The sequence below is a fragment of the Stegostoma tigrinum genome, chromosome 5, assembly GCF_030684315.1.
Source record: "Stegostoma tigrinum isolate sSteTig4 chromosome 5, sSteTig4.hap1, whole genome shotgun sequence".
NCBI lineage: Eukaryota > Metazoa > Chordata > Chondrichthyes > Orectolobiformes > Stegostomatidae > Stegostoma > Stegostoma tigrinum.
Window position 1 is genome coordinate 60,458,068 of NC_081358.1, and position 24,434 is coordinate 60,482,501.

A 24,434-nucleotide genomic window follows, 5' to 3' on the forward strand; every position below is an offset into this window, starting at 1 on the left:
TGAGCAACGTTTTCAGTGATACTTTGCTATTTAGCCTTGGCATAAAAGGAATTATTAAAAACATTAAAAGATCATTTGAGGAAAATGCCATCAAGTCCGGCACACACCTCCCATGCCTCTGTGAAAGTGTTCTCCTGTGCACTCTCATGCTCTTTTTAAAATTGATTCTCAGTGAAATTTCTTTCATTTAAAAGTTAAAAGGCATGTGTTCAGCTGATATTATTCCCACTGGTAGACAAAAATAATTCAACACTCCTTCATCTTGTCACCTGAATGACATTTGAGTGCACCAGCTGGGAGAATAACAAGTGTAATAGGGATCACTGCTGAGTATGACTGTAGCTGGACTGAATGGAATCTTTGAAGGCTTTGATTTTATAATCGTATCTCAGTCATTTCAAAGCAACTTTCGGGCTTTAACGCTGATTAAAATTTAAACAGATTTCACTTAAGCCAGGAATCATGTTTTATTTCCAGGTAAACCTATACTGCAACCCAACATAGAACATGCACCCATAAACCATTATCGCCTTATCTTATCTAAAGCTAATCTAAATTCTCAATTTCTAAATTAACATCTAGATATTTTCCAACCAACAGGCTGTGTTAGTCCCATTACACACACCACACCAAGTGAAATGAATTGCAGCATTTTGTGAATTTCAATTAATGCACCGTCACTAGTAATATTCACTAAGTTCCAGCTCCTGTGGCTATCAGGGATCAAGCGTATAGCAAGAAAGGTATCTGAATATTTTGGTGCACAGATCTGAAAAATGAAAAATGTTATGAAGTAATAGTGTGTTGGAAACAAAAACAGAAATTGCTGGAAAATCTCAGCAGATATCTGATTTATAGCATTCACAGATTTTTCAATTTTTAATAAGGTGTTGGGTTCCTTTCACAGGACAATTAACTATACGATGAAGTGTACAAGTTTAACATGACACCAGAGTTCTGTAGGACAAAGAATAAATCAAAAGAAAATGAGGACATGCAAAAGAGTCAGTACATTAATCATGGGTGTCATTAATCTTTATACGCAAAATTAAGTTGGCAGATGTAACCAAGAGGAATAATTCATCAAGTGCATTTTGGGGATCATTTTAAAGAACAATACATCGCAGATCTAATCAGGGATAAATTATTTTATATATGGTAATGTGTAATGATTCAAGTTTAATAAATGACCTCAAGTAAAAGAAGCCTTCATCAACAGCAACCATTACACGGCAGAATGTAGCTTTCAGTTTATGCATGAGAAACCTTTGTCAGAAACAACTGTCCTAAACTTAAATAAGTTTAATTAGATGGAAATGAGAGCAGACCTAGCTGGAATGGACTGGGATAAGAGTTTAGCAGAAAGACTGTTCATGAATAAGTATAGACATTTAAAAAATAGTTCATGATTCACAGCAAAGATACATCCCACTGAAGAAAAATAATTCTAAGAAGGAAATAAACCAACCAGAGCTAAACAGAGTGGTTATCAAATTGAGCGAATAAAACCAAAGTATGTGGCAGTGGTGGTAAATCAGAGAATCGGGAAGGTTTTAAAAGCCAAAAAAGGCCAAAATAAAGGGAGCAAATAAACTATGAGGGCAAACTAGCAAATAACAAAAGTGGATAGCAAGAGCTTCTTCAAATATATAAAAAGAAAGAGAGAGGCAAAAGTGGGCCTTGAAAAAACAAAGTTGAGGAAATAATAGTAGGAAGCCAGAAAATGGTAGAGGTGTTGAACAAATACTTTTCATCAATCTTAATAGTAGAGAATATTAATAGCATTCCAAAAGTACTAAATGTGGGGAAAGAAAATAAACGTAACAACTATCACATAAGAAAATGAACTATTATAAACTAATGGTGTTAAATGCTGATAAAGTTACCTCGACCTGATGAGTTACATCCTAGGATTCTAAAGGAAGTAGGTGCAGAAATAGTCAATATGCTGGTAGCAGTCTTCTAAGAATCCTTATGTCACAGTGGGTTGGAAAACAGCTAATGTAACACACTTGTTTAAAGAAGGAAGGTAGACAGAAAACAGACAAGTTAGCTTAACATCTATCTTTGAGAAAGCATTGGAATCTGTTATGAAAGATGAAATAGCAAAGCTTTTAGAAACCATAATATAATCAAGCAGAGTTGGCATGGCATCATGAAGGGAAAGTTATGTCTGACAAATTTATTAAGCTCTTTGAGGAGGAACCTAGCAGGGTAGATAATGGAAATCTGAATAGGTAAAATATTTGCATTTCCAAAAGACATTCAATAAGTACCACACAGTACACTTAACAAAACAAGAGCCCATGGTGTTTGGGGTATTATAATAGCCTGGATAGAGGATTGGCTAACTAATAGAAGACAGAAACCGGAGATAAAGGAGATATTTTCAAGATGGACTCCTGTAATTAGTGGAACATTACATGGTTCAGTACATGGACCATAATTATTCACAATATAATATATATTAATCACTTAGGTAAGGAAACTGAATGTGCTGTCACAAAGTTTACATATGATACAAAAATAGGTGGGAAGGCGATTAATGGCGGTATAGAGGCAGGGTAAATGAGCAAAAGTTCTTAGAGAGAATATAATGTGGGAAATTTTAAGGTTGCGCACTTTGGCAGAAAATCCAGAAGAGTTGAGTATTTAAATGGTGAAAGACTGCAGAAAGCTGCAGAACAAATGGATTTCTGTTCAGGGAGTCTCATGCATTACTCATAACAAATTAACATCCAAGTTCAAGGGGTAATAGGAAAAGCAAATGGAATATTGGCCTTTATTTCAAAGGGAATGGAGAATTAAATTAGGGAAGTTTGTCATGTCAGGCCTAAGTTTGAACACTGTTACAGTTTTGGTACCCGTATCTATGGAAATGTATGGCATTGAAGGGAATTTAGAGAAGGTTCTCTAGATTTACGAGCATGACACGAGGCCTTATTGAAACATAAATTTGTTCTTTCTTATGGAAGAGTCTAGCACAGAGCACATCATTTCAAACAGAAATTAGGAGGATTTTATTCTGACAGAGGGTGGTGAACCTGTCAAAAAATTTACCACTTAAGGTTGTTGAGGCTAGGTCATTGTGTACAATCAATGCTGAGATAAACTTTTAATCAGTAAGGGAATCATGGATTATGGGGAAAAGGTAGAAAAATATACCATGATCTCATTGAATGCTAGAGAAGCCTGGAAGGGTTGAATGAGTTACTTTTGTGCCTACATTTTATGGTTTTATGATCTAAGACCATGGCCAGGAGTACTTTCTCTCCCTCCTTGCCAATGCATTAGCTGGCACTAAGGGTTCGGAAGGTGCAGAGAATGGCTATCAGAATCATTTCTCGTTTAATACATCCTCCTTATTGAGGTAAGATGGAACAGCTAGGACTCTACACCTTAAGAAAGCACTGACCTAGGGTGACCTATTCGGATTTATTTAACAATAAAAGAAATCAATTACATTCTTACTGACAGCTTGTTCCAATAAATAGATTAGGCAAGATGTCAGTTCTCATTTATAAATTTTAAGCCAGCTCAAAAAATTAGTTTAATTTCAGAGGGTTGTGGACTTCTGCAACAGGTTCGCATATGGTCTCTGATTGGTGAATCCCTTCTAGCAAGAGCTGAACTTGTTTCTGACTGAGCCAGACATTGCAGGTACAAAAAATTAGATACCACATGAAATTATTTAGTTAAAGAGATCTCCTTGACTAATTTCACTTACTTAGAAGGAATTCTTGGAATTAATTAATCCACAGTGGCTTGAAGTTTTCTCTGATTTCCACCATGCCCAAGAAATTTCATTGTTTTTGAGTGAAGAGTGTATTTATTGTGTTATACAAGGTATCACAATTATTCAAGTCAGGCTGTATGCATTATGGGTCTTTGTTTGCCACTGCTCATATTTGGCTGCAACCTTCAATAATCCCTGAAAGCCACTTGAAGTTCAGACCAATGGGCAGATTGTATCCTGCACTCATTCCCATTAACATTAAAAATGCCATTGAGCTGTATGACTAACACAGGGCCCTGATATAAATGTTAAAATAATGTGGAGAACTAGATCCCTATTTTATAGCCCACCTTAAAATTGCATCACATGGACCTTGGACAGAAATGAATGAACGTCCTTAGTTTTAAATTATCTCTGAAGAACTGCCAATTCAACTTGAATGAGATGAGTGACAGATGAAATTCAGCCCCTTATTCAGATTGCCTGGGAGCAATGTGATTTATGAATCACAAGAAAAACTACCATACCAGTTAAGTAGATAATAGAGGAGGTAAATGGAATGTTGGTTTTATTTACAAGGGACTAGAGTATTAAAATAAGGAGGTCCTCACAAAAGTATACAAGGCATTAGTGAGAACACAGCTGGAATACTGTGAAAAGATTTGGGCCTGGTCTTATTGATTTATCATGCAGCAATATTGATGTAGCATTTGTTGTGTCCTCAAAAATTGTGAAAATGCTTCACAACCAACGAATTGAATTGCACTATCCATAAAATTCAATGTCACCACTGACAAGGTGGGATATACCATTTACATTCAGGCAAATGTTGAGTCCCTATGACTACATTCTAAGTCAAAAGTAGGAGGAGGGCTTTTCCATAAGGATCATTTCTGAAAAGATTGAACTCTACACCTATCCATTGCCTCACAACTGGGGACGACTGCATTGGAAGTTGCTCCCCGAAAGTAACATAAAATCAGCCAGAAATATTTTTATTATTAAGCTTTGTAGATAAATAATAACTGTCCACAGAGGCAGACATTAATTTCAGCTCACTAAATTCATCAAAGTTATCAAATTCAGCAAAATAAGAACAGCATCCCATTTTCCATCTGGACTCAATATCGAGTTCAACAACTTTAGGGCTCTCTCATGTCGTTACCCCAAGCCCCAAACACCAAGCCTTGTTGTCACATAGTCTGTTATTACACATAACCCATTGTTAACCACCAACAGTCTCCCTTAATAGCTACTCACCCTCCTAGCCAGATCGTTACCTCATGTTTTGTCTGTCTAACTGTTCTCCTCTCTCTCTTTGGATTCTATCCCACATATCATTTACGCCTTGCATCCACATACCCACCCAACCCAACTTCTGCCTGCAAGCCCATGTTTTCCTAGCTACCATCAGTTCTGAGGAAAGGTGACTCAACATGTCACAGGCAGCACGGTGGCTCAGTGGTTAGCACTGCAGCCTCACAGCACCAGGGACCTGGGTTCAATTCCAGCCTCAGGCAACTGTCTGTGTGGAGTTTTCACATTCTCCCTGTGTCTGCGTGGGTTTCCTCCCACAGTCCAAAGATGTGCAGGCTAGGTGGATTGGCCATGCTAAATTGCCTGTAGTGTTCAGGGGCGTGTGGGTTACTGGGGGATGGGTCTGGGTGGGATCCTTCTAGGGGCAGTGTGGGCTTGTTGGGCTAAAGGGCCTGTTTCCACACTGTAGGGAATCTAATCTAATATTGACAGATTTCGGTTCACAGAAGCTGCCAGACCTGGTGAGCTTTTCCAGCATTTCTGTTTTTGATTCTGATTCACAGCATCAAGTTGTATGCTTTCTTCATGCTTCTTTTCAAGTCACTTTCATTAATCCATCCTCTCTTGCGAATGTGCATGACTGTCCCTTCTGATGATTGCTGTTTTTCTCTTGAATCTCATCATTGGCTTAAGCTTTGTTGTGTCAAATGTACACGATAGTATAACTGTGAATCTATTCTTACTGTTGTCTTCACTAACCCTGTTTTCTCGCCATCCTTGCTCACTGATTTACTGGCTGGCACATTAAAATGCATGGGAGTTTCATCCCATCTTCAGTCCAATCTATATCCATTATTTTTCAGTGCTTGATTCTAAACTGCTGAAATGTGACAAACCTGTTATCAAACTTTAATAGGAGACTCTAAAATATCTGTCTTCTGTTAGAATAAAATTTTATCTCTTTATAAATCTGGCACACCAGCCAGGGCTAGCTTTGAAATATGCGGTGCCTAAATTTCATGCATGCTTCAGAATGAAGATTTAGAGAAATCTGCAAAAAAGTCTATTCTGATGATTTTCATTGACATATTTTGAGCCTTCAAAGTCAGCTGTGGCCAAATTTAAGGCTTTTCCCTGTGAATTTATTCTTGGGTAACTGCCTAAGCTGTGTCAACAAATCCCTCCAATCTCTAACATTTTTCTTTCATATCTGCAATTCTCTAGCTGCTGCATAAATATTTGTCTGCTGTGCAATCACAATGACTTTTATTCAGAACTGGGCTGTTCTACTCTTCTTTCTTGATGTCATGATGCCAAGAGAGCAGAACTGGTGGCGATGCAATGTGCACCATTGAGCTGGCAACCTTGACTTCACACGTTAATGTGTGCAGAGATGAGGAGCTGAACATCCACATTCAATGCTAAGCTCTTCTGTGGTTCTATCCATGAAAGTTTTCACCAGGCCAAACTTGACATCAGTATTGAGCAGATAATAAGTGCAAGAAGTTTGGATTCTTTTGGCACAGAAATAGTAGGAACTGCCGATGCTGGAGAATCTGAGATAACACAGTTATCTAAACCTACTTTCTGAAATTCCATCCTCAAATCCTCTACCTCTTCAAATCTCTTTCATCCTTTAAGACACACCTATCCTCTTAAAATGTTCTTGACCATGCCAGAAATTAGTTCATTGCCTTCCTTACAATACTTTAGGGAACCTGCCATTCTTATTGAGTTTTAGCTGATAGCTCACCCACTTCACAGAATGAATACAGCACAGGAGGAGGTTATACAGCTCATATTGTCAGCACTTTCTCTCTAAAGGAGCAATTTATCCCAGATCCTCTCCCCATACTCCCACCAATTCTTCCTTTTTGGATGATAACCCAATTCTGCCATACACCTGCCTCTCCCACACTTTCAGGCAGTGCATTCTAGATCTCAAGAACTTACTGTGTAAAATAGTTCCTCCTCATGTCTTCCATCAATTCTTTCACTAATCACCTTAAATCTCTGCTGTTTCTTCTTGTTGCTTACACCAAGGGGAACAATTCTTCCCATCCACTCCATCCAGACACCTTATGATATTGAACACTTCCATCAACTCGCCTCACAGTATTTTCTTCTCAAAGACAAACAGTTCCACCCTGCCTAACTATGTAATAGAAGATTCTCATCATATTTTCATTGATCCTTTCTGCAACTTTTTTTGTGTCCAGAAATTTGAGGGTAAACCAGTGTTTTGTACAAGTTTAAGATAAATTCTTTGCTTTTGTACACTTCTATCTCTATTAATAATGCCTGAGATATTGAACACATCATAAATCAGTTGGGTAAAATTGGGTAAGTGGAATGGTGGGTGGTAGGTGGACACTAGTAGTTGGTACGACCTGGTTGGTCAACAGGAGAGATGAATCCAGTTGGCAGTTGGAAGGGAGGGTCAGTAGGTGGAATGGAAGGGAGAAGGTGAGGCTGGAAAGGGAGCTGGGGAATGGGTAGGAGGGTTATTTGAAATTAGAGTACTCAATGTGGAGTCCTCTGGGCTGTAGGCTGCTCACATGGAAGATTATGTGCTGTTCCTCAAATGTGCATTCTGAATTGCTGTGAAACTGGAGGAGGCTGATAGAGGACATGTTGGAGGGAGAATTGGGAGTGTGAGCTGAAATGGGCAGTGATTGGGAGGTTAGGCTGGCAGTTACAGGCCAGGCAAAGATGCTGGGCAAAACGGTCACCTAATCTACATTTGGTCTCACTGATGTAGAGAAGACTACATTGGGAGCACCAGATGCAGTGGACTAGGTTAGAGGAGATGAAGGTGAAGCTCTCTCCCTCACCTGAAAGGGCTGTTTAGGGCCTTGGATAGAAGTGAAGGAGGTGGTGTGCAGTCAGGTTTTTATGGTTACGGGGAAAGGTACTGGGTGTGTGGAGTGGTTGGTGGAAAGTGTGCTGTGAACTAAGGATTGGCGAAGGGAATGGTCCTTGTGGAGATGCAGAGAGAGGTAGGAAGTGGAAGATGTTCTGGGTGGTGGAGCCTAATTGAAGCTGGTGGATGTGTTTGAGGATGATACTTTGGATGCAGAGGCTGGTGGGGTGGAAAGTGAGGACAAGGGCACCCATCTTTATTATTCTTGGATACGCGGGTGGGGGTGGGTGGCTGTGGTTGGCCCTCAGCACTTCATCTTTACTATGGACGTACAATACATACCCCACCAGGACAGCCTGCAGGCCCTCAGATTTGCCCTCTCCAACAGACCAATCCAGTACACCCCTCCGCCCCACCAATACCTTCCTCTGCCTCACCAAACTTGTCCTCACCCTTAGTAACTTTTCCTCAATTCTTCACACTTTCTCCAAATCCATGGGGTTTCCATGGGCCCGCATCTTTGTAAGTTATGTCAAGCAGTACCACTCAAGTATGTACACCAGTACTGTTGCCCAATTTTTCTGCCATTACATCGATGACTGCATCAATGCTACATTCTGTACCCAGTCTGAACTGTAGCAGTTCATCAACTTCACTAACAACTTCCACCCCACCCTCAAATTCACTTGGTCTATTTTAGACACCTTCCCCCACAACTCTTGACCTCTCCATTTCCACTTCTGGTGACAGTTTATGGGCTGACATGTACTATAAACCTGCAGACTCCTATAGCTACCTAGACTACACATCCTCCCACCCTGTTTCCTGAAAAAAACTTCATCCTGTTTTCCCAATTCCTCCATTTTTATCGCACCTGCTCTGACAAGGAGATGTTCCACACCCAAGCATCCTGGATATCCTCCTTTTTCAAACAATATTCTTTTCCCGTCTCCATCATCCCAACAGCCCTCCACTGTGCCTTGTCCATTCCCACTTCACAGCTCTACACCACCCACACCCCTCCCTCCAAACATAATAAAGATAAAGCCCCTTTTGTCCTCACTTTCTGTCCCACTAGCCTCCGTATCCAATGTGTCACAGTGATTCAGAGTGCGAATTTGAGGAACAACACCTTATCTTCCATCTGGGTACCATACAACCTAGATGACTCAACATTGAGTTCTCTAATCTCAAATAACTTTCCCACCCATCCCCTGGCTCCCTTTCCAGCCCTGCCTCCGCCTTTCCATTCCATCTTCTGACCATCCCTTACAGCCACCAATTGGATTCATCCCTCCTGTCAGCCAACCAGGTCGTACTTACTACCAGTGTCAACCTATCGCCACCATTCCACTCATCCCCTCCCCACCTCTTTATTTGCAGCTCCCCCTACCACCACGTCCAGCCCTGAAGAAGTGTAATACCTGAAACTTGGACTTCTCCTTTCCTGCAGATGCTGCCTGGCTTGCTGTGTTTTCCAGCTTCCTGTTTGTCTACCTTGGATTCCAATGCATGAATGGATGAATAGACGAGTTGGTAACTGAGTGAATATGTAGTTTAGTCAGATGCTTCAAGTAACTGGGATTGTAAGTGCATACATGCATAAAGTAACTAGGGTGGTAGGTGGGTGAGATGTGTGTGTTGGGGTACTCAGATCAAGTCAAAGTGGTTGTTGGGTGTTCGGGGGGTATAGTCAGTTTTCATCAAGGAGTAGTTGGTTGTCAGGTCAGGGGAGGTAGTCAAGGTGTAGCTGGCTCACATGTGCAAGTGGTCTGACCAGGTTTGAGGGTGGGTGATCAGACAATGTCTGGGAGGTAGTCAGGTTGTTGGGGTGATGTGACACTTCTGGAGTTAACTAAGGGTTACACTGGATTTAATCTGTGTAGCACTTTGTGGGTAACTATTAGGTATCTACTACCAAATTATACAAAGTCTTCGATTCTTGCAGCAGAGGGATTTGGGGAAAGCCCCACTGATTTTATTCATTCATGGAATTTGGGCTTTTCTGGCTGGACCAACATTTATTGCTCATTCCCCTATTGCCATCTCCGGATAAGATGGTGGTGAGATGCCTCCTTCCCTGCTGCCACTCCTTGAGGTGTAGGGAAAATGCTGATAGTGAAGGAGCTCCAGGATTTTGACCCAGTGACTGTGAAGGAATAAATGAGCAATTGAGAGATTGTGTGCACCAAGTGCTCAGCTACACTGGTGACATTGATGAAAGTGGCTAAAAAGAAAGTGTTTTCAAACAGTGAATAGTTTAGTTATGGAATGCGCTGCCTGGAAATATGGTGGCGGGAAGTTCTACTGAGTTGCTAAAGATGGCATTGATGATTATTGGGATAGAAATAGTGTGCAAATGTGTGAGGGTAAACCAGGACGTTGGCAATAGGTAATGATGCTCATTTGAATAGTTGGTACAGGAACGAAGAGCCATTTTGCCCCTTCTGTGCCATAATAATTCTGTGATTCTGAAATGTTCTGGATCCATAGGCAGTGGGGGTGAAGGTACAGGATACCTTCAAGTCCATACTCAGGATGCAGAGGAAGCAAGTAGCAGCAGAGCTAAGTGCCAGTGGTAGTACTCCAGAAATCTAGGGGAAGCGCAAGAAGAACTTTTCATAATCCCACATGAATTTTCAAAATGAATGAAATTGATTTTCAAAAGCCATATCCTACCAAGGTGGCATGGTGGCTCAGTGGTTAGCACTGCAGCCTCACAGCACCAGGGACCCAGGTTCAATTCCAGCCTCGGGCGACTGTCTGGGTGGAGTTTGCACGTTCTCCCTGTGTCTGCGTGAGTTTCCTCCAGATGCTCTGGTTTCCTCCCACAGTCCAAAGATGTGCAGGCTAGGTGGATCGGCCATGCTAAATTGCCCATAGTGTTCGGGGTGTGTGGATTATAGGGGGATGGGTCTGGGTGGGATGCTTCAAGGGGCGGTGTGGATTTTTGGGCCAAAGGGCCTGTTTCCACACTGTAGGGAATCTAATCTAATCAAGTATGCAACCGGCCTCACTCACTGTTCAAATCATTACAGTCACCTATCAGCAACCCCAAAACTTCAACTTATGTGATAAGAGATAATTGGAGCTGCAGATGCTGGAGAATCCAAGATAACAAGGTGTGAAGCTGGATGAACACAGCAGGACAAGCAGCATCTCAGGAGCACAAAAGCTGATGTTTTGGGCCTAGCCCCATCATCAGAAAAGGAGGATGGGGAGATGGTTTTGAAATAAATAGAGAGAGAGGGGGAGGCGGATTAAAGGTGGATAGAGGAGAAGATAGGTGGAGAGGAGACAGACAAGCCAAAGGGGCAGGATGGAGCCAGCAGAGGTTAGTGTAGGTGGGGAGGTCAGGAGGGGATAGGTCAGTCCGGGGAGGACGGACAGGTCAAGGGGGCGGGATGAGGCTAGGAGGTACCACTTCGTAGAACACATCTGCCAAAGTGGTATATTGCATCCGCTGTACCCGTTGTGACTTCTCCATACATCTAGCTTAAGGTAACAAAGTGTGAAGCTGGATGAGCACAGCAGGCCAAGCAGCATCTCAGGAGCACAAAAGCTGACATTTCGGGCCTAGACCCTTCATCTCTGATTGCCCGAAACATCAGCTTTTGTGCTCCTGAGATGCTGCTTGGCCTGCTGTGTTCATCCAGCTTCACACTTTGTTAACTTCAATTTATGTGCTTTCCAGCACGCTCACACATTTAGCACAGCTGTAAGCCTTGCATTCATACCTTGCATCTCACACACACATTCATGGCAGACAGATATTTTAAAGCATTAGACATTCACATCACAGGAGCAGGCCAATCAGCTCAGCTTATCTTTTATTGGGCAATCGCATAGTACCATTCTCTCACTGCAGCCCAGTCTCTCTTTAACTGCTTCAAATATCACTCCAATTCTTCCTTAAGAAATAAAATGAGCGACATTGATATTTTATTTGGCAATGCAAAACAGCTGATGGAATTATGAAATGAAAATATAAAGTGCCACCAAATTAGAATCATTATATTACTGTACAGAGTAGTTGCAGAATATGCAGTTCTGTTTCCATGTAAATTATTTCGCATCTGACATTCTAATACTGCACAACGAAGAGCCCAATATAGTGCTACATATAATTTAGTTCATTGGCCTTCTCCCTCACACACCAAGTTTTGAAATCACCTATGCTATCTATAAACTTCCTGATGGAACGAGTCTCACTGTTCTTTTAGGTGCTGAATCTAACTCATAGCAACTATCATCACGTTTTCTTAAGAATACTGCAGGATGTCCAAAGAGACTATTGTCTTAAGGATAATAATTGCATCAGTTTTGGGTTGAGGGTCTTTTTATGTATCATTTGTCTGCATTAGCTTTTTTAATTTGCTGAATGAGAATGGAACAGTATTAAAATATCCTGTTTTGCACAGATACTTTAGAAACAGGAATCCAAATCCAAACCCATGTGACTGTGTCTGCTAATGTACATGAAAAAGTGAGCACCGATAAAAAGACACTAAATGTTGGGACAAACACACAGATCGGAAAACATCACCTAACACAGGTCCCACCAACTATGAAACAGAAAAGACGATTATTCAGAACAGAAGAGGTATGTTTGTAATGAATAATGATGTTACAACATAATATAACATTATAAACACAGAATTAAGGCCATGGCAACTATCTGTATTGACATTTTCAGGTCATTTTCAGGTCTGAATAAATTTTTGATTTCTTTTGACCAATTGTTGGCAGTTTTAGGGTAATTTTTCACAAAGATACACAGGAAGGTCCAAAAATGCTTTTGTTTAATCTCCCAATATGTTCAAGCAATGTCTTATTTTGATGTTTATGGTGTATGTCCTGAACTCCTGGTTTTCCTCTGAATCAACTCTGGAGTTCTCTCTCCAGAGAAACTGAAGCTTTACTCTTGGCAGTTAAATTCGGAATTTCCTCTGGGAATCTCCTTTCTAAAATCTGTGTATTAACTAAGATTCTGGGAGTAAAACACCATTGATGCTTTTACTTTTAGGTTATAGCCTCTTGCATGAATGTTTTTGGCTGGGCATTGTTGATACGATCACTTTCTTCCGGGGCTAAAGGAAATATATTTTAAAATTACTTTTTCTTAGTCCAATTGATTGAAAATAGAGATTTGATTTGTGCCATTGTACACACTTCATGGTGGAGACATGCAGTTCAAATTACATATGTCCTATCTGGGAATGAGTCTGATTGATGTATGAAAGCAATAGTGACCCTTTTTTTAACATTGCATGCAGTATGGCATGCAGCACGATAAATGCAAGAAATTGTACAATAATATCTTCTCACTGCTCCCTTTCCATTGGCAATGCTGACCCCCAATCAAGAGTTGCTATGCTTGCTTGCAGAGATATCACACACCGACTAAATGTACACCAGTTCTGCTTTCTCCTCCCATTCCCAAACTGGATTGTCAAATGAATGCAAGGATTCCAACATCTTTTCTTTTGCCATACTTTGTAAGGCAAAGCAAATTCGAAAAGGGAATTCCTGGTGCTTTGCTAACTGCAGCCAGATAAAATTTCCTCACACACCACAAAAATATGTTGGTTAATGACCATGATTAAATGTTTATTAAGGAGATTTGCAAAAATGAATGGGGTATGTTATGTAAATTTGCTATATGATAGTAGTTGTCATAAAAGTGGAATATGCCTTTTCAGTGTTGATTAAATATAAACAAATTTCCAAAAGTTAAGCTGTGAATAAGAAATTTTGGGGAATAGCAATTAAAGGAATTATGCTTGCAAATCTTCATTCATCCTGCGTGGTGTAACATGCCAGAAATGCTTCATCTGGCAACCTACACAGAATGGAAGAATAGACTTCAGAGTGTTAGCTTTCAGCAAATTAACTTTGGCCATCATTTCAAAGTAACAGACTAAAATCTACCAGTCAGACTGATCAAGCAAGGATGTTAACTGCTCTCAAAACGTTAACGAAGAGTCATACTGGACGCAAAACATTAACTTAGTTTCTCTCTCTGCAGATGCTCCCAGACTTGCTGAGTTTTTCCAGCATTTTCTTGGTTTCAGATTTTCAGCAGCTGCAGTATTGTACTTTTTGTTTCTTACACATTGACTTACATTTGTGACACCATTCTTGGACATATATTTAGAAAAGTCAATGTTAAAGAAATATGATAGTAAAATTTAGGATTAGAAAGCATTTCTAACCCTATTTAAACACACGCAGTTCACTCACTTCACACTAGCATGAACAGGGCAAATAATAACTGGGTGCTTCACAGCTGATGTTTTAGTAATGAAAATTTCCTCTGAACTATGTGTTGAGAAGGATGAAAACTATTACCTGATGTTTTAATGGGAGATGGATATTTAATTTGAAATATGAACATTGAGGAAAATGAACGATTAAATAAGGAATATACAATGGCAGTAAATCTTATCCACTTAAGCTTTTTCAACTTGCATGCACGGATTTTGTTTTATATGCCATTCATCATTCTCATTTCAATGTCTGTTACTCAGCACCCAAACTTTTGGAAATTTGCGTATGTTTGCTCTATTCTTGAGAGAAATAGACATTTACAGTTTCGATTGTGCTGTCCTTGTTTGGGTACCTGCTGGTTTTATGACTTACTGTGAACACACAAATTATGCATTGTTTTGAAGATTACATAGCAGTCAGAGGCAATATACCAGTTTATATTGGCATAACCTTTCCCACATCTTTAGTCATTCCCAATCATAGGATTTAGGGATTTGTCACTATAATCAGATTAGAGAGACATATGTATGAAAGGAAAGCAAGATGACTGCCCCAACATCTATTCCTGTTAGAACGTATAAGATGATGATATCACTGTGTAGTGATTCCTATGTAAGTTACTTTCTGCCAGATTCCCATTCACAGTCTGTCAAAACATCAACATGTAAAACCAGAGAAAATGTTACACAGATTCTATAATAAAATTGTTAATTTTTGCAAGCTTATTTCAGTGATTATTAACTTTGCTATAAATAATAATGCCAATTATTTCCAAATAATTGTTATTTACTAATCAGTATTAAAGGATGTGCACAACCTCTGGAGTTCTTGACAGGGGGTCAGTTGATTGATGTTTGAAGTTCTTGACTCATTACAGCAGAACATCTGATAGGAACCAGAAGAAAACTTCATAACAGTAACAACATTTAGTAAGCAATATGAAGGTGAATCTCCTTAAATGAGGACATCATTGTGGAAATCTATCTTATCTCACAGGGTCTTAAAACAAATGAAAAGATCAATGATGGGCCCTTTACTATTCACATTACACATTAATGATATCAAAATGGGAATGGAGACAGAACTGTCTTCAAGCAATCCTTTAATGCTTTAAACCAGTGACCCCTAGTCCTGCTCCCACAGTTTCATTTGAAATAGTAGGTGGGATTTTCCCATTCCTTGAAATGTTCGGTCAGATGGTTGGAAGTGTAAAGAATCAGGCAGGTTGGCACTGGAGAGATACTCGCCCCCACCTCCTGCCACCTCAGCAATAAAATTCCATGGAAAACCTTCTCAACCTACCACCAATTAAAGCCCTTACATAGTCAATTAATACTCACATAAGGGCATCCTGACGGGGAGACCAGAGCATCCTGTCTGCTGGGTTGTTGGTGAGGTTGGGCCTCAATTTGTCCCAATTTTCATGCTTTATGTAAAAAGTGATCAGTTATTAATTTGGCTCAATTCATGCCTAAGGAATAAAATCATGTGCAAGCTTTGCCTGTGGATTTGAGTAAATAATTTCATCTTTTTTTTGCAATAGTAGATAAATCTAATCAGTTTATAACACCAGAGTGTAGTGATTGGAAGGCCAGCTGGATCACATTGACAATGAGATCCTTGTTTTGAGTTTTTAACCTGGGGCAATCAGAGAGCCTGGGCTGACAGATATAAACGTGAGATTCAGAGACTCTCCTCATTCTAGGCATTGGGTCTGAGATGGCTTATCAGAACCCATACACTGTGCATATGTAAATAAAGGGTGATTTGGTGATGAGACACATGCCTCTGTGCAGTTATATCACAAATATAAACAATTAGTATGGTCATGATGGTTAACCAACTTGAGCAGATGAGAATCAGTTTAAACCGTGTGCTTGTAAGATCTTATCTTTGATCACAGCAAAAGTTCTGAATTACAGTGAAACACAAAGACCAAAGGTCTGAAGCAAAGTTTGCTGAAATACATTGGAGCAAAAGGTAATGTTACATCTGAGCAAGAATTTGACAAAATGATAGTTAATGATGATGATACTTGCTTGCTGGCATGGGATAATTAAGGTATACAAGCAAAATCAGTTTGGAAATTAATTATCCTCTAGAATTGTATTGTCAAGGAAACAAAAACAGAAATTGCTAGAGAAACTTAGCAAGTCTGGCAGCATCTGTGTAGAGAAAACAGAATTATGATTTTGTGTCTGGTGTGACTGCTTTGGAACATATATTTTGAAGGGCTGGGACTAGCAATTGCTTGTACTTTCTGGGAAATTCTTTACATTTAAGATTTCTAGATCTGGCTATAGTGGTGTACTTTACTGTGTGTAGTCTAAACCTGAATGTTTTAACACAGAAACAAATGTAATTCCCAGATATATTACTGATTCTTGCATTCTTAAATGTGCTAGCAAAAGGAATAACTATTTTTCAATAAAGTAGCAAGGCTGGGTAATTTTCAGATATGACAGTTTTGTGTGCACCATCATTCAAAAACAGTAATGTTCTTCAATATTACTTGCTCATCCAAATTTGAGTTTCCATGAATTTTATCGCTCTACTACCAGCTTTTGTACCTTCAGGCGTCTGGGTCCTTGCCTTTGAAATTCCCTGTTTAGAATTTGCCTCTTTTTCAGTCACTTGCCTCCTTCAAGATGTTCCTTAAAGCCTACCTCTTTGAATAAGCTCTTGATTGCATGTGCTAATATCTCTTTGCATGGCTATGTGTCTAATTAATTACTGTTATTATATCCTTGGGAATCGCTAATACATTTAAAACATTATAAATGCAAGTTATTGTTGTCCCTGCTTAGAATATTGTCAAAACATAATAACACTTCACAGTAATTATAATACTGGTAAAGTATTTTGGATTATCTTGAGAATGTTCAAGGCACCAAATTAATATTGATACAAGTTATATAATTTTCTTTAATGACTGTTTGTTTGATGTGCAGTTTAGATAACCGCAAAGGAGAAATGGAATCATGCAAGGCAAATGGTCATTGCCTAAATCCAAGATTGCAAGTCCACATACAGAAATAAATGAATGAATAAACAAAACTTGTTTTTACATTACTCTACTTGTCAAGGGATCAATGTTAATCCAAGTGAAATTAGGCACTAGCGCAAAACTACCATCCACACCAACCATAATTATAAACAAGTCCTAATGTGTCTATAACATTTTGCATCTGTTACAAAACTATTTATATATAAGCCACTAAGGTAGCAATGTGGAGAAAAAAAATACCGCTGTCATAGGCAATATGTCAGGGTGAAACAAGTCTAAAAAGATAAATGTGTATTTTGCCGAAAATATGCAATGGCTCGATTATAATCTAGTTCTGGGAATGGGTTGATGATTTGAAGCAGGGACTTGTTACCTAGAGTTTTCATTGTTAACCTGGCTCAATTGAGATATCATTGTAGTCAAAAAATTAAAGGAAGTGGTCAACATGCTGTACTGTTTCTGTTCTATCACTATAGTTCTTGAAACTTTCTCTTGGGCCAGAAAGGAATTTCATTCTTCCATGCAAATTGATGTCATATGTTGTAAACTCTCCCGGGCTGTAACACAGAGCAGTCATGCATATGCAAGCAGAAGACATAGGAACAGGAGTTGGCCGTTCAGCCTGTTCAGCACTTGAGAGATAATGGGAACTGCAGATGCTGGAGATTCCAAGATAATAAAATGTGAGGCTGGATGAACACAGCAGGCCAAGCAGCATCTCAGGAGCACAAAAGCTGACGTTTCGGGCCTAGACCCTTCATCAGAGAGGGGGATGGGGGGAGGGAACTGGAGTAAATAGGGAGAGAGGGGGAGGCGGACCGAAGATGGAGAGTAAAGAAGATAGGTGGAGAGAGTGTAGGTGGGGAGGTAGGGAGGGGATAGGTCAGTCCAGGGAAGACGGACAGGTCAAGGAGGTGGGATGAGGTTAGTAGGTAGCGGGGGGTGCGGCTTGGGGTGGGAGGAAGGGATGGGTGAGAGGAAGAACCGGTTAGGGAGGCAGAGACAGGTTGGACTGGTTTTGGGATGCAGTGGGTGGCGGGGAGGAGCTGGGCTGGTTGTGTGGTGCAGTGGGGGGAGGGGACGAACTGGGCTGGTTGAGGGATGCAGTAGGGGAAGGGGAGATTTTGAAACTGGTGAAGTCCACATTGATACCATATGGCTGCAGGGTTCCCAGGCGGAATATGAGTTGCTGTTCCTGCAACCTTCGGGTGGCATCATTGTGGCAGTGCAGGAGGCCCATGATGGGCATGTCATCAAGAGAATGGGAGGGGGAGTGGAAATGGTTTGCGACTGGGAGGTGCAGTTGTTTGTTGCGAACTGAGCGGAGGTGTTCTGCAAAGCGGTCCCCAAGCCTCCGCTTGGTTTCCCCAATGTAGAGGAAGCCGCACCGGGTACAGTGGATGCAGTATACCACATTGGCAGATGCGCAGGTGAACCTCTGCTTAATGTGGAATGTCATCTTGGGGCCTGGGATGGGGGTGAGGGAGGAGGTGTGGGGACAAGTGTAGCATTTCCTGCGGTTGCAGGGGAAGGTGCCGGGTGTGGTGGGGTTGGAGGGCAGTGTGGAGCGAACAAGGGAGTCACGGAGAGAGTGGTCTCTCCGGAAAGCAGACAGGGGAGGGGATGGAAAAATGTCTTGGGTGGTGGGGTCGGATTGTAAATGGCGGAAGTGTCGGAGGATAATGCGTTGTATCCGGAGGTTGGTAGGGTGGTGTGTGAGAACGAGGGGGATCCTCTTGGGGCGGTTGTGGCGGGGGCGGGGTTTGAGGGATGTGTCGCGGGAAATGCGGGAGACGCGGTCAAGGGCGTTCTCGATCACCGTGGGGGGAAAGTTGCGGTCCTTAAAGAACTTGGACATCTGGGATGTGCGGGAGTGGAATGTCTTATCGTGGGAGCAGATGCGGCGGAGGCGGAGGAATTGGGAATAGGGGATGGAATTTTTGCAGGAGGGTGGGTGGGAGGAGGTGTATTCTAGGTAGCTGTGGGAGTCGGTGGGCTTGAAATGGCCATCAGTTACAAGCTGGTTGCCTGAGATGGAGACTGAGAGGTCCAGGAAGGTGAGGGATGTGCTGAAGATGGCCCAGGTGAACTGAAGGTTGGGGTGGAAGGTGTTGGTGAAGTGGATGAACTGTTCGAGCTCCTCTGGGGAGCAAGAGGCGGCGCCGATACAGTCATCAATGTACCGTAGGAAGAGGTGGGGTTTGGGGCCTGTGTAGGTGCGGAAGAGGGACTGTTCCACGTAACCTACAAAGAGGTAGGCATAGCTGGGGCCCATGCGGGTGCCCATGGCCACCCCCTTAGTCTGTAGGAAGTGGGAGGAGTCAAAAGAGAAGTTGTTGAGTGTGAGGACGTCACATCCGCCTCCGCCGGCCACAGAACTTCCGGAACCACTGCTGCAGTCACCACCTCCACTTCCAGGTACAACACCTCACACACCACCCTCACCTCAGCTGCTGCCGCCCACCCCGATCCTCCTACCGCCGACGCAACCCCGCCCATGGTCGACGCCGACGCAACCCCGCCCACGGCCGACGCCGGCGGAACCCCGCCCACGGTCGACGCCGGCGAAACCCCACCCACGGCCGACGCCGGCGAAACCCCGCCCACGGCCGACGCCGGCGAAACCCCGCCCACGGCCGACGGAACCCCGCCCACGGCCGACAGAACCCCGCCCACGGCCGACAGCCTCATCGCTCCGCCCACAACCTCCACAGCCTGCAACCCCAGAGGAGACAGCCACACTGAGCCCTGCCGCATCTTCACCATCCCCCCAGACCTCCCACTGACTGAGGACGAACGGTCAGTCCTTAGCAAGGGGCTCACCTTTGTCCCCCTACAACCACACATCAACGAATACCAGTCACGGTCGGACATAGAGCAGTTTTTCCGCCGTCTTCGCCTCCATGCCTACTTCTTCAACCGGGAACCCAACCCTCCTTCCACTGACCCCTTCACCCGCTTCCAACACAAGTCCTCCTCCTGGACACCACCCCCAGGCCTCCTACCCTCCCTCGACCTCTTCATCTGCAACTGCCGTCGAGACATTAACCGCCTCAACCTCTCCACCCCTCTCACCCACTCCAACCTCTCCCCCACAGAACGGGCAGCCCTCCGCTCCCTCCGCTCCAACCCCAACCTCACCATCAAACCCGCAGACAAGGGTGGCGCAGTGGTAGTATGGCGCACTGACCTCTACATCGCCGAGGCCAGATGCCAACTCTCCGACACCACCTCCTACCGCCTCCTCGATCATGACCCCACACCCGAGCACCAATCCATCATCTCCAACACCATTCACGACCTCATCACCTCAGGGGACCTCCCACCCACAGCCTCCAACCTCATTGTTCCCCAACCCCGCATGGCCCGTTTCTATCTCCTTCCCAAAATCCACAAACCTGCCTGCCCTGGTCGACCCATCGTCTCAGCCTGCTCCTGCCCCACCGAACTCATCTCCACCTATCTGGACTCCATTTTCTCCCCTTTGGTCCAGGAACTCCCCACCTACGTCCGTGACACCACTCACGCCCTCCACCTCCTCCAGGACTTCGAATTCCCTGGCCCCCAACACCTCATATTCACCATGGACGTCCAGTCCCTATACACCTGCATTCCGCATGGAGATGGCCTCAAGGCCCTCCGCTTCTTCCTGTCCCGCAGGCCCGACCAGGCCCCCTCCACCGACACTCTCATCCGCCTAGCTGAACTCGTCCTCACACTCAACAACTTCTCTTTTGACTCCTCCCACTTCCTACAGACTAAGGGGGTGGTCATGGGCACCCGCATGGGCCCCAGCTATGCCTGCCTCTTTGTAGGTTACGTGGAACAGTCCCTCTTCCGCACCTACACAGGCCCCAAACCCCACCTCTTCCTCCGGTACATTGATGACTGTATCAGCGCCGCCTCTTGCTCCCCAGAGGAGCTCGAACAGTTCATCCACTTCACCAACACCTTCCACCCCAACCTTCAGTTCACCTGGGCCATCTCCAGCACATCCCTCACCTTCCTGGACCTCTCAGTCTCCATCTCAGGCAACCAGCTTGTAACTGATGTCCATTTCAAGCCCACCGACTCCCACAGCTACCTAGAATACACCTCCTCCCACCCACCCTCCTGCAAAAATTCCATCCCCTATTCCCAATTCCTCCGCCTCCGCCGCATCTGCTCCCACGATAAGACATTCCACTCCCGTACATCCCAGATGTCCAAGTTCTTTAAGGACCGCAACTTTCCCCCCACGGTGATCGAGAACGCCCTTGACCGCGTCTCCCGCATTTCCCGCGACACATCCCTCAAACCCCGCCCCCGCCACAACCGCCCCAAGAGGATCCCCCTCGTTCTCACACACCACCCTACCAACCTCCGGATACAACGCATTATCCTCCGACACTTCTGCCATTTACAATCCGACCCCACCACCCAAGACATTTTTCCATCCCCTCCCCTGTCTGCTTTCCGGAGAGACCACTCTCTCCGTGACTCCCTTGTTCGCTCCACACTGCCCTCCTACCCCACCACACCCGGCACCTTCCCCTGCAACCGCAGGAAATGCTACACTTGTCCCCACACCTCCTCCCTCACCCCCATCCCAGGCCCCAAGATGACATTCCACATTAAGCAGAGGTTCACCTGCACATCTGCCAATGTGGTATACTGCATCCACTGTACCCGGCGCGGCTTCCTCTACATTGGGGAAACCAAGCGGAGGCTTGGGGACCGCTTTGCAGAACACCTCCGCTCAGTTCGCAACAAACAACTGCACCTCCCAGTCGCAAACCATTTCCACTCCCCCTCCCATTCTCTTGATGACATGCCCATCATGGGCCTCCTGCACTGCCACAATGATGCCACCCGAAGGTTGCAGGAACAGCAACTCATATTCCGCCTGGGAACCCTGCAGCCATATGGTATCAATGTGGACTTCACCAGTTTCAAAATCTCCCCTTCCCCTACTGCATCCCTCAACCAGCCCAGTTCGTACCCTCCCCCCACTGCACCACACAACCAGCCCAGCTCCTCCCCGCCACCCACTGCATCCCAAAACCAGTCCAACCTGTCTCTGCCTCCCTAACCGGTTCTTCCTCTCACCCATCCCTTCCTCCCACCCCAAGCCGCACCCCCCGCTACCTACTAACCTCATCCCACCTCCTTGACCTGTCCGTCTTCCCTGGACTGACCTATCCCCTCCCTACCTCCCCACCTACACTCTCTCCACCTATCTTCTTTACTCTCCATCTTCGGTCCGCCTCCCCCTCTCTCCCTATTTACTCCAGTTCCCTCCCCCCATCCCCCTCTCTGATGAAGGGTCTAGGCCCGAAACGTCAGCTTTTGTGCTCCTGAGATGCTGCTTGGCCTGCTGTGTTCATCCAGCCTCACATTTTATTATCCTGTTCAGCACTTGAGCCTGTTTCGCCATTCAATGAGATCACGGCTGATTTGTGGCCTAACTCCATTTACCTGCCTTTGGTCTATGACCCTTACTAGGCCTTTTTAACAAAGATTTATCAATCTTAGATTTAAAATTAGGAACTGATCCTGCATTTACTGCTATTTGTGGAAGAGAATTCCAAATATCTAGCACCTATTGTGTGTGCTAGTAAGACAGGTAATGTGGGCCAGTGAATTATAGAATAGAATCCTGGAATCCCTACAGTATGGAAACACACCTTTGTACCATCAAGTCCACACCAACCCTCCGGACAGCATCTCACATAGACCCACAGCGCCCCCAACACCCCATCCCTGTAACCCTGCATTTCCCATGGCTAATCCATCTAGCCTGCATATCCCTGGATACCAAGGACAATTTAACATGGACAATCCACCTAGCCTGTACATCTTTGGACTATGGGAGGAAACCAGAGCATCCAAAGAAAACCCATGCAGACATGGGGAGAATGTGTAAATTCCGCACAGACAATTGCCTAAGGGTGGAATCAAACCCAGGTCCCTGGTGAGGCAGCACCACTAAGTCACCATGCAGCCCCCCACAAACTGCTTCTCATTTGATAATTTCCCTCATGGGCTCAACCTTCTTGCCAGCTGGTCCTACTTTCTGGGAGCTCAGTGTTGTGCCAGCAGTCAATAGGTTGTAGTCAGAAGCTCATGAAGAGTAATACGGTCCTCAAAATGGCTGGGATATTCCACTGGTGGGAATAAGTTGGTGTTGCAACCATCCCTCACTTCTTCCATATCTGTTCTTAAGTGTTGGTTTTCAAGCTGTAACAATTTTGCAGACATGTCATTTTCTAGCCACCTGTTCTCATATCCAATCTTCCACCATGAACTTTAACTGCATACATGTCAAACCCATAATAGGATCAGACAGGTGCTTAACTGGTCGATACTTGGCAATCATTTTGCTGTACATCCTCAGTTCTTTATTGTAATATGATGCTTCTAATCGTTTTTAAATTTAACAACATGTTTCTGCTCACTTTGAAGAAAAAATGGGATTCCAACAAGATGCCAGCAAAAGAAGTCAACATTCATGTCACAAAGAGTGTCTGTTCGGTTGAGTCAGATGAAGGAAAAATGGAGAACTGTATGAAATAAAGGAAATTAACCCAGGAGCTTACGGGACAAGGAGATCAAGACTGTGCATTTTACAATTCATCCATTGCCTCAAAAAAAAGACTTACAATCATGAAATACTGAAAAATACTACTAAGTTGAGTGGAAAATATTAAGATAATAAAATGTGAGGCTGGATGAACACAGCAGGCCAAGCAGCATCTCAGGAGCACAAAAGCTGACGTTTCGGGCCTAGACCCTTCATCAGAGAGGGGGATGGGGGGAGGGAACTGGAATAAATAGGGAGAGAGGGGGAGGCGGACCGAAGATGGAGAGTAAAGAAGATAGGTGGAGAGAGTGTAGGTGGGGAGGTAGGGAGGGGATAGGTCAGTCCAGGGAAGACGGACAGGTCAAGGAGGTGGGATGATGTTAGTAGGTAGCTGGGGGTGCGGCTTGGGGTGGGAGGAAGGGATGGGTGAGAGGAAGAACCGGTTAGGGAGGCAGAGACAGGTTGGACTGGTTTTGGGATGCAGTGGGTGGGGGGGAAGAGCTGGGCTGGTTGTGTGGTGCAGTGGGGGGAGGGGATGAACTGGGCTGGTTTAGGGATGCAGTAGGGGAAGGGGAGATTTTGAAACTGGTGAAGTCCACATTGATACCATATGGCTGCAGGGTTCCCAGGCGGAATATGAGTTGCTGTTCCTGCAACCTTCGGGTGGCATCATTGTGGCAGTGCAGGAGGCCCATGATGGGCATGTCATCAAGAGAATGGGAGGGGGAGTGGAAATGGT

At 43.9% G+C, this 24,434-nt stretch overlaps 1 protein-coding gene across 3 annotated transcripts in view; it reads left to right on the forward strand.

Moving 5' to 3' along the window:
* The window catches only part of LOC125451975 (brain and acute leukemia cytoplasmic protein-like), a 35,576-nt gene extending 11,778 nt beyond the window's left edge, over positions 1–23,798 (forward strand). For 2 of the 3 annotated variants that reach the window (XM_059646334.1, XM_059646335.1), the window contains exons 2-3: positions 12,278–12,459; positions 23,578–23,798. In XM_059646334.1, the coding sequence (XP_059502317.1) occupies positions 12,278–12,459; positions 23,578–23,688 (293 nt within the window). In that variant the 3' untranslated portion in view covers positions 23,689–23,798. Of the gene's footprint in view, positions 1–12,277; positions 12,460–17,077; positions 17,404–23,577 lie in introns of those variants that run through there. The other variant, XM_048529809.2, reaches the window with a different exon arrangement.
* The last annotated feature ends 636 nt before the right edge of the window (positions 23,799–24,434 follow it).